This window comes from Haliotis rufescens, unplaced genomic scaffold (assembly GCF_023055435.1).
Source record: "Haliotis rufescens isolate VD_foot unplaced genomic scaffold, xgHalRufe1.0.p SCAF_84, whole genome shotgun sequence".
Taxonomy (NCBI): Eukaryota; Metazoa; Mollusca; class Gastropoda; order Lepetellida; family Haliotidae; genus Haliotis; species Haliotis rufescens.
Genome location: NW_025964377.1, coordinates 93955 through 105521, shown reverse-complemented (window position 1 = coordinate 105521; position 11567 = coordinate 93955). Strand labels below are relative to the sequence as shown.

At 40.4% G+C, this 11567-nt stretch overlaps 1 protein-coding gene across 1 annotated transcript; it reads right to left on the bottom strand.

Moving 5' to 3' along the window:
- Nucleotides 1–1403: 1403 nt before the first annotated feature.
- Nucleotides 1404–9764, bottom strand: LOC124118557 (putative ankyrin repeat protein RF_0381). The gene is made up of 3 exons (XM_046480731.2): nt 9411–9764; nt 2654–2738; nt 1404–2350 (listed from the first exon to the last, which is right to left on the bottom strand). The coding sequence occupies exons 1-3, from the start codon at nt 9762–9764 to the stop codon at nt 1404–1406; spliced, it is 1386 nt and encodes a 461-aa protein (XP_046336687.2).
- Nucleotides 9765–11567: the final 1803 nt, after the last annotated feature.

Below are 11567 nucleotides of genomic sequence, written 5' to 3'. Positions count from 1 at the left end.
GAATTTTATACAGTTTAATATATATTGTTCATATCAAATTTTGTTTCGTCACGATATGGCTGAAATATTGCCGATGTGACGTTAAACTTTAACTCACTCTTTAAATATTCCCTTCTTTTCCGGGAGAGTACATAAAGTGACCATATCTATAGATTTTATGAGTTGAAGTTACCTGATACTATTCATAATGCTTTGAACAATATCTAACATATTGTCAATGTTAAGGCATCTAGGCCCCTACCCATTAGAATAAAAGAGCACAAGACCTCAGTAACAAAATGACTGAAAATCAGCCATCTCCGACCACACCAAAACCCACTCCGACCACAACATCCAGTGGAACAGCATCAAGATCCTGGCCAACAATCAGTCAGACTACAAAATCAGGAAACTCCTAGAAGCCATCTACATCAAAAGGATCCAGCCAGAGATCAAGGCTACTACGTCCCGCCTGCTTACCATCACCTAATTGCTAAAACCCTATGTCCATCCAATTAATCCACTGGCTTCCAATCATCTCTACCAGACTGCTTGCTGTGTCCATAAGACAAATCACTGCTTCTAATCCGCTGGCTTCCAATCATCCCAATCAGCTTCCGTGGTTGTATACCCTGTCCCATTAGTCAACCTACCAAATCAAAATCACATAAACAAACAAACATCCACCATACCCAGCAGCCTTAGTTCTCCTCCCCAACCCCATCGGCATCTATTCCAAATCTCAAAATTCCCAAATTCTATATAAGCATCCCCTAAAGCCCCCTCTTGGGTTGCACAGACCACTTCCGCCCCTTTCGGAAACACATAAAATGGCCTGGCCGGGCCGTGTGCGAAATACGCATCAGTCGGAAAGCGCACGTTACATCTCCAAAGTAAGTTAGGAAGTTAGTAAGCACTATCAATCACTTGCTTGATAAAGGTGTTAGAATCTACACGTCGCACTAATTGTAATAAAGAAGTTGTTCATCCATAGAACTTGTCTTACTTTAAATAATATTTACTTTACTCATGCAACAATGAACCACAGTGCATTCTAAATTAACTGTGTACTATTATTTCACATGTGTCCTTTCTCAGAGGTTATTAATGATCACTGTTATTGTGATATTACTTCCCTTGAGAGACTTGTGACAGTAGTGTTGTTATTGATAAGTAACCACGTTTCCTAGCTATCATGGCCGCATTTAATTTCTTCTTATTTATTGCAGTTATATCTACCATGCCATGTGACAACACATATTTCACTATGTCCTCATTTCCTTCTCGACAGGCCAATGTTTTGTGTGAGGACATATCTCACGATCTCCAAATTTCCTTTTTTACAGGAACGATGAAGAATATTTTCCTTATAATCATCTACCTTTGTCACATCGGCTCCTTTCCTTACCAGTAATTTAAACACTTCAGTGTGCCCCAAGAGTGCTACATACAGCAATGTCCACCTTGGCTAGGTTGAGGACACGCTTCACTATATTAGCATCTCCAATTTTACAGGCAAATTTAAGGAGTTTCGTCCTGTCATGTGTTTTTGCGATATCAGCTCCTCTTTCTATCAATAACTGAAACACTTTGGTCTTCCCTCTCAGTGCTGCCACAAGCACTGGTGTCTCCAAGGCGTTCGTTCTACTGTTTATATTGACAATTTTGTGTGTGAGGACATAATTCACTATCTCTACATCTCCTCCTCGACAGGAATAATGGAGGATATTATCATTATCACAATCCACTGCTGATGTATTAGCTCCTCGTTCTATGAGAAGGTAAAACACTTGTCTTCTCCTAAAATATGCTGCCAGCATCAATGGTGTCACCCCGTCATCCCCTTCACTGTTTATGTCCACAACGTTTCGTTTGAGGATACAATTCACTATCTCTACATCTCCTCCTCGACTGGAAAGATGAAGGATATTCTCACCGTCATCATCCAATTTTGATAGATGAGCTCCCATTTTCACAAGAAAAAAAAACACTTCCATCTGTCTATATAGTGCAGCAAACATCACTGGTGTATTCCCGTAGTCCCCTCTACTTTCAGTGTCAATGATGTTCTGTGAGTGGATATACTTCACTATCTCAACGTTTCCCTCTTTACAGGCTACGTGTAAGATAGTGTTGTCATCATCATCTAATAGACACAGATCAGCACCTTTCTTCACAAGTAATTCAAGTATCTCTCTGTGTCCTTTCTGTGCTGCTATCATCGCTGGTGTCATACCATTCTTCCCACTTTTATTGAGGTTTGCAATATCTTGAGACAATATGTATGTTACTTTAGGCAGGTCTCCAACGGTGCAGGCATCGATGAGAGTAGTGATAACAGTGGTCTGTCGTTGTGCTTGATTATGTCCCCCTGGAAAATGACATGCAGACATGACACAAGGTTTAGATTTTTACTTTTCGCATGTTACTCATTAATGTTTAACAATAAATGTTGGTAAGTAACTTTGATTGTTTTATGCCGCACTCAGCAATATTCCATATTCCATATTTATGGTCTGTAAATGGACCAGACAATCAAGTGATAGACATCATGAGCAGCGATCTACGCAATTGAGATACGATGACATGCATCAACCAAATCAGGGAGCCTAACCACCCGGTCCCATTAGTTGCCTCTTACCACAAAAATATTCGCCTCTTGCAGCGTAGGTACCTTTGACACAGGCAGTCTTTCCAGCACGAGTCTCCAGGCATCTCCTCCCTTCACAAATGTTGAATGCACAGACGCCTGCTCGGACCTGAAAACAGATGTTAGGGGACATTCGGGATTAAGTAAGTTAAGTAAGTAATTACACTGTGTAATTTCGACTATCATAAATTGTGTAAAATCAGGAAATGAATTGGATCTAACACTGCTTGAATTATTGTTCAGTTGACTCGCGCCTTGTCAGTTTAATATGGAAGGGCAGTTATCAGAGATGCTAATGATTTGAACCCACAAACAAAGGCTTCTTGCATGCCCAATGGACGCAACTGTGAACAGCGAATTGCGGCGCCTGAGACGACTGAGTCACCCATGCCCCCAAAACTTAACGGGGGCAAAAGAGGATTCGAACCGACATCTTACCAAAAATATTCACATGAAGCTTCTTTGAATTTACAAGCGCAATAGTAGTCAGATAGCAGTCTTTTTCCAGTAGTGAATGGCAGCATATAGAAAACTGTTTTAGCCCATGGAACATGATAGATATGAAAATGGTTTGTTTATCGTAAGACCTTCACTTCGCTTTCATATATATGGTGCAGTGATACTGCTATGCACTTTTCTTTGTTGGTCATCCTACACATCACTGTGCACAATTTGTCATGTTACGAAAGCAGATGATTGTAGGCATTGTGTACAAATCTTACATTTGAAAGATGCGTAGGTCCAATGAAGTGTCCGGTCTCTTTCATAAACACTTCTGAGTCCATTTCTGATAGGTGACAAGTTAGATCCTCAATGCTGTATCGAATACCACGACAGCCATACTGTATACACTTGTATTGACATAACTTGATGCCAATGTTCATGAAGCTTATTGAATTTACCAGCTGTCCGAATACCAAGCAAGCTGCTAACAGGTGACGGATGTTAAGCGTCCATCTCTTAATTGCCATGCTGAAAGATGTATACGAGATACACAACTGACGGCCCTGGTTCGGGGATTTCAGGTTGTTCAAATTATAGCGTGAGGCCAAGTCGATTAGAACTAGCGTCGATGAGGGTAAGGAGAACAATGGTGGCTATTGGCTCTCTAATATTAACCATGTATCCACCCCAAGTTTGATAGGTTTCTTCGCATCTTAAGATGATATGTTATCAGTGGTATTCAAATGAATTAGTAATGTCAATGTATGATAAAAATATTTCGAAGTATGCATGTTATTTTGACCTTCAATTACAATTTTGTGGCATCTAAAAGAAAACAAACGCAAAAGTGATTTTGGATGTATATTTTATATAACGCAACTCTGCACAGCAAATCGCGGCGCCTTAGACGACTGGGCCACCTGTGCCGCCTATATAATGAAGAAACGCATATGATACTTACAGATCTTTATTGACAGATGGATTGAATGATAGTGGCGCTGGCTGTTATTGGATCAAGGACTATCTCCTCCAGGAGACGAATAAGTTTTGAGTAAAATACTATTTGTCTTGACAGTGTTGTTGATATCCTTAGTGCACCCCGTACACTCAAAATCCCACTCATCCGGTGGAGGATGACCAAATTAGGGAAACACTATACGTTCATCCATCCGAGACAAAGTGTCAAAACTACCACCCGTCTAGTTGAAGTAAGGGTCAAAGTTGTGTGTTGGGCAAAGGAATACCCGGTTCCTGGCTCCAGCGGCCTCAACCGCCAGATTCTCGTCCTCCACTGACACAGGGGCGCAACCCACGGCAAACAGGTTGCCCAATTCGGTCGCCTTTTGCGACAAGCAATGGGGTGCTGAGGACACATTCTACCACGGGTCCACACGGGGGAAGAGCTATTAGTATTACCCAGCACTTACCATGGGGAGGTTGCTCTTCACGAGTGTCCAAAACGTATAGTGTCAACCTGGGCAAGTGGCTCAACTTAAATGTGCCTAGGTACACCCACCAGGGAATGGATACCCAATATGTGAGGTCGATGTGAAAACGCCAGTCGGGAATTTGATTTGCATACTCCCCAGGGAGTTGAGAATGATAACTGGAATGCTTACGGATCTACTGGTCGGGGAAGAAATAAACTGTATTTGAGCAGATACTAGTACCTGGATAAGTGCGGTTCATAAATGTATAATAAAATGATGTGTTGTTCAGGGTTAAATAAAGTCAAATGTTATTGTCCCTACAGTGTGTGATTATCAAGAATCTTTTGCAACAATGTGTAGGATTTGTATTTATATTTTTAAATAAATTTTGTTCAGATTAATCACGAAGCCCTAAACATTGAATGTTTGTTAATAAATCATTTAATTCCAAGTACCATGTTAATCTATTATTGACCATGCGTTCCATCGTTTTGCAAACGCAGCTAGTCTATGAAATGATCACGTCCAGGCTTAGGTATGGGAACAATCATAGCATCACGCCATGAAGAAGGAAATTCTCATGGCGTCCAGATTTATCAAACATCTTCAAGAGGGTTTCTAAACAGTATTGTGGTAAATGTTTTAAGAGTTGATAATGTATATTGCCAGACGCTGTAGCAGTATCATGAGCTTGCCCAAGGGCAGTATTGAGCTTATGAATGGAATGGAATGCATTTCATTGTAATCTTCCCCAATCTGAATTAACATTTATATGTTTCATTTCTTGCTGCTTTTGATATTTTTGGAATTTAGGGACATAGTTAGAGGAGGAGGAATGTTGAGCTAGTGTTTCACCAAGTTTATCAGCAATATCAGAAGTATCGGTTACTAATTGCATACCAGATGGTGGTGGACACCAAATGTTCGATACCTTAGATATCAGTGTATGTGAATTTATCTTGGAGGCATAATTTTGCCAAGACTAACGCTTGTTTTGTTTAAATGTACGCCGTACTTTAGCCTTTAATATTTTATACTTATTCAAATTGTGACCATAGGATGACAAGGGAAACATTGTTCAGATTTTTTTCTTGCCCTTCCTAGCAAGTTTGCAATCATTGCTGAACCATGGTGTACGTATGTGAGGATTTTCGGGAGAACTTCAAAATACATTCATCAGCTCTTTTATTATGTTTTGAGTCGGGAACATCAAGAAAACCATCAGGTTTTAGTTGATTAGTGCAAAGGACTTCATATAAAGCCCAGTTTGCCTTAATAAAATTCCATCTTGATAATGGAAAAACATCAGAAGGTGTCACAGACTGTAAAAAGGTAGGATAGTCACTTCTAAAGAGATCATCGTGGACTGACCATTCAAATTCATTAAGTAAATTAGAATCTACAACTGACAGGTCTAAACATGAGTAAGTGCCAGTTGCAGGATGTAGATAAGTGTGAGGACCATCATTTAAAATGCACAAATCGGTATTTAAGAAAAAATCCTCAAGTAATTTGCCTTTAGTGTTGGTGTCACTACTACCTCAAAGTGGGTTATGGTCATTCAAATCTCCCATGATAACACATGAGTCGGTCATATATTGCCTGAAGATCAGACAGTCGGAGAGAGTACGGTGGTGGTTATACAAACACAAAGTAAAATCATGATTTAAAGTAACATGAGTGTCAACAAGGACAGTGTTGCAGTGGAAGCTAACTACATACACTAGGGCTACAGGGGCGCTATACTCTGGCAACACCAACACAGGTAGCTAATAATTTCAAACAGAATAAAACTCAGGTTGGTTCTGCCCTATACAGTTATTACAAGACAATTAGAACCTGGATGTCAACAATGCCAGATTGGCCCTTTAGCCACCGCCTTCTGGCAGAGGATAAAGTTGTAATATGTGCAGAATGCGATAATGTACCATATTTACTGCATGATATATTTATATAATTAAAAATTGACGTTGACCATGCACAGGGCACGGCATGACCTGCCGATTATAAAACCTAGCCCATTCTACCACCCGTGTAGGTGAAATTAGGGTCAAAGTGGTGTATTGGGCAAAAGGAACACCTGTTCCTGGTTCCAGAGCCTTCAACCACCACAATCCCTTCTTCCACCGACACAGGGACGCAACCCACGGCAAACAGGTTGCACAATTTAGTCGCCTCATATGACAAGCAATGGGGTGCTTACGACACATTCTACCCCCTGTCCACACAGGGGAAGAGTGATTAGTGTTACCCAGCACTCACCACGTGGTGGTTGCTTTTCATGAGTGCTGTTTAGTTAAAATATCATGTCGTGTATATTGCAATATGCAAGAAGAAAATAAATAAATAAATACATTTTCAAAATCAACGACATCCTGCATGTGATTTGATCGAATTCCTGTTATGCCGCGCCATACTGTTTTGTTTCACTATATGTGTATGGCTGTTTTCTGGTATTTCTTGCATTTAGACAGTTCATGATTCGGATCTAAAGTTAACATATCATCCAAGGATTGATAGCTCTACTGTCACATTAAGCTGGTATGTTATCAGTAGCATGAATTAATGATGTCAAAATATGGTGAAGATAAGTCCATTAAAGTATTTAAGTAGTTTGTAGGCATTCTAACCCGTATACCCTATCCTGATTTCGAATGTTTAAAGGATAAAGAACGTGTAAATAAAAAGTCAGGTTTACAGAACACAATGCGTTTGCAAAGACGTGCCTTGCGACTATGCATATGAACATTCAAAACCATTGAACATTTATTGTGAGTGGGCACAGCTGCTAAGTTATCAGACGTATACTTGAAAATTATGACGAAGTTGTGAATAGTCTTCCAAATCCAGTACCAGAGATAGAAAACACAACGACATGTTGTAATGAATCACTGAATGCTGAATCTGCTGTGCGTAACGACAATCATTTAAACTTACAAAGTGACGGATTGGTTTAGGTAGAAACATGAAACGTATTCCACACTGCAATTTGTAGTTCTTGATGTTTAGTATTGATAACCTTATGTTAATTGAATTAAGTTATTTCTACCTTTCTGAAGAATCTGGTTGAACATGAACACCATGTTTTGAACACCTAAGAGATATTTCTTTCTGATCAATCAGATAAGTTGACACAAACATCACCTTTCTGCTATGAACACCTTGGCAGTTTTGAGACATTATATGACATCAAACTTCCTTACAAACATGCACTCTATTCATCTGTCAGTGAAGAACAGATTTCCAAGGAGTGAGTGAGTGGGTGAATATTTATTGTCACATCTGCAATATTTTAGCCATATCGTGACAAAATCGTTTGACAGTAATAATATGTACAATTTGATTATAAAACCCGTCGTCAAAGAACAGGTAAATAGCTAGAGTATCACAGATGTATAGTCACATTGGCAATATTTCAGCCATATCGTGACTAAATCAAGTTAGACAGTAATAATATGTACAATTTGATTATAAAACCCGTCGTCAAAGAACAGTAAAATAACTATATTATCACAGATGTATATTTCAAAACTAGTATGGAACCATAAAAAGATATCACGATAAATAACAATACATTTTAAAACGGGATAGTGATCGCCAGAGACTAAAGGTAGGCCACCATCCAAGGAACCGTGGGGAATTACTATACTTCTGCTACCTGCACAGTTCCCCAGCAGGATTTGCACAATCCTTTAGCTGCTTGTGATTATCATCAAGTTTAGCCAAACTTAAAACAAACAAGTACACTACGACTAAAACAGGTACTAGGAATAAACTTACTTCGAATGACGTGGTCTTACACACCCACTCAGGGGGACAATAAATTTATAGTACTTCAACCCTCTTTGATGATACAGCCACTAACAATCTCAGTTAGAAGTTAAACACTACTGATATGGCAAAATGATTAGTATGTGCACAGATTCAAAAATTATCAATCTGTTCAATTCTTTTAAAAAGCATATTATAATATGAAACAGAACATTATTAAAAAGATCCATTAATGATGATGCACTGAAATATTTATCACTTGTAAATAAACTACCGGTCACCGACTTCACTTGATCAAACACCAAAAACAAAGGCATATGTGAGATTTATGATGATTAATTTATAAACAGAAGTCATTTTCCATGAATTAGAATGAAAATGCATTGTAATGCCGATGTTGCATTCTCCGAAATACACAAAGAAAGATTCAAGGGGTCGAAATAAAAAATTACACAAATCAGAGTTCATTGAAAAAGTGCATGAAGAGTCCATTATTGACACAGTAGTCAGGTAACACGTCATCAATAGCGAGTGTGACCACCCTTGGCATCCATGCACGCCAACACACGCCTCCTCATTGACGTTGTCAGTCGGCGGATAACGTCATCAGGAATCCTGTTCCATAAGTTCAATAGAGTCTGTTCAAGTTCCTGTCGGTTCGCTGGAGGCGGTACATGTTGTCTCAGCTGACGATCAAGATGATCCCAGAGATGTTCAATGGGGTTCATGTCTGGAGAACTAGGTGGCCAGGGTAATACGTTGACGTTAACGTTGTTCAGGTAGTCTTGAACAATTCGGGCGGTGTGAGGCCTTGCGTTGTCTTGTTGCAAAATTAATCCTCTTGGCTGATGTTGAATAAAGGGCACCACAACAGGTCTCAACACTTCATCCCTGTATCGCTGAGCATTCAGGTTTCCTCGGATGATAACCAACCGTGTTGTAATCTGGCCACAAATGCCACCCCATACCATGACGCATCCACCTCAAAACGGGTAAACTTCTTTAATGCAGTTTGGCGCTAGTCGCTCTCCCCTTCGTCGAACAACTCGAACTCTGCCATCGTTGCTGAACAGACAGAACCGACTTTCATCTGTAAAGAGCACTCTCGCCCAGTCACGTCGCTGCCACTGACGTACAGTTCGTGCCCATTGCAGTCTGCGTTGACAGTGTAGACGGGTCAAGGCCATTCCACGGAAGGGTCGGTAGGCTCGTATACCAGCCGTACGAAGTCGTCGAAGGACTGTTCGCCTGCTGATGGCATGCCCAAGTGCTGTCTCCGCCGTTAACATCTCCGTCACAGGTCTGTTTCGGAGGTGAATCTGCCGGATGTAGCGGTCGTCGGCCGGTGTTGTCACTCTCGGTCTTCCCGATCTTGGCCGGTCTTGAGTCTGTCCTGTCTGTTGGTAGCGGATTATCAACTTGCTGATGGTGGTCTGGGAGCAGTTGAAGGTTCTGGCTATCTGACGTTGAGTAGCCCCCACATTGGCCATACCGATCGGTCTGTCTCGTTGTGCTTGTGTAAGTCTGGGCATATTCTTGGTGGTTTTTTGCTTACTGAGTCCAACGTCGGTATTTATGCCACAATCACGCACGTGCATCTGGACCAATGTCTCAAAATCACGTTTTGCACGTTTTCAACAAAGCATGATTTGGAAAGGTGCGTTCGAAATACTGCGTTGTGGTTGTGCTTTTGCAGCAGCATCGGCCATTGTGTTACCAACAATTCCAACATGGCTTGGTAACCAACAAAAGATGATGTCATAATGGCTAGTAGCAAGATTATTAAATAATTCAAGAATCTCGATTAAACGAGGATGTTTACATGACATATTTTTGATAGCTTGAACGCACGAAAGGGAATCAGAAAAAAATAATGAATTGTTTATGTTTAGATTGTTTTTTGATATATTTTAGAGCTGTTAAAATGACGTTTGCTTCTGCTGTGAATATGGAACTGTTAGTTGGCAATCGTAAAGATATTGTTCTGGATCCAATGACAGTGGCACCAGCAACTGTGCAACCATCCTTGGATCGATCTGCAAATATAGATTTATAAGTGCCATAAGTGTTTCGAAATTGATTGTATTCTTGTTTATAAATTAGTGTTTTTTTGTCTGATTTCCTAAGTTTAGTTTATGTCAGGTCGACAGCTGACCTTATCATCAACAGGTGATGATAAAAATTGAATGCGGGCAATATCCTGAAAGTTAATTTTATCAGCGGAAACGACAGATTTGATTCTTATTCCAAGTGGCGGAATTAGAGTTGATTTCTTAGTGTAAAACTCTTCTTAAAGAAGATGGAATATGCTGGATTTGACTGATTTGAATATAATTTACTGACGTACTGTTAGGCTAATGTCAGACGGCATTGTTTAAGGGATGGCGCATCTGCTTCCACATATAGATTTTGAATGGGAGAAGTCCTGAAGGCTCCAAGGCAATAGTATCCAGTTTTAAAAAAATACTTTTACATGCTCAACAATATACGATGGAGCCGCAATCAAGTGTGGAACGGATAAGTGATCTATCCAAGTGTAAGAGGGTTGTCTGATCCCTTCCCCACTTCGAATTTGAAACTTCTTTCAATAAATCAAGTGCCTTCAGACATTTAGCTTTAAGATATTTTATATGCGGTAAGAAAGTTAGATGGCTGTCGAAAAAAAGGCCCAAGAACTCTTTTTTGATAGGAGTGCCCATTTAAAAATAGTACAGGGTCTTTAAGCAGCTTATATATTCTGCAGAAATGTAGACATGTAGTTTTTGCCATGCAGTGGGGACAAGTTCTATTCACTGACGAGTCTCGTTTTCACCTCAGCCACAGCGATGGACGGATTCGAGTGTACCGACGTCGAGGTGAACGTTATGTCAATCATTGTGTCATGGAATAAGATCGGTTCGGGGGCGGAAGCGTTATGGTATGGGTTGGGATTACAGCAAGACAGAGGACCCGTTTGATGATAGTAGAGGGAAATCTCAATTGACAGCGCTACCGCGACGAGATCATCGGCCCTGTTGTTCTACCGTTTTTGCGTCATCATGGCCCAGGCATTACCTTTCACCATGACAACGCCCGGCGTCATATTGCTCGACTTGTTCCCCCCGGAAAAAGGGTTATATAGCCAAATTTCCCCCTGGAAAAGGGGCTATATAGCCAAATTTCCCACGGAAAGCACACTATATTTCCCACCCGGAAAATACACTAATAGCCAATTTTCTGCTTTGGAGTCCGATTTCCCCCATAATTAAATATATGTCTCTTATTAAAACAGTGAGATATGGCGGATCTGTCAC

Excerpts from the sequence above, each read along its gene's own strand:
- LOC124118557 (XM_046480731.2), bottom strand. The coding sequence starts at position 9,764 with ATGGCCAATGTGGGGGCTACTCAACGTCAGATAGCCAGAACCTTCAAC. Across the intron at positions 2,739-9,410 it reads GACTGCAATGGGCACGAACT|GTCCGAGCAGGCGTCTGTGC; the intron begins GTACGTCAGTGG and ends ATCTGTTTTCAG. Across the intron at positions 2,351-2,653 it reads AAAGACTGCCTGTGTCAAAG|GGGGACATAATCAAGCACAA; the intron begins GTACCTACGCTG and ends GTCATTTTCCAG.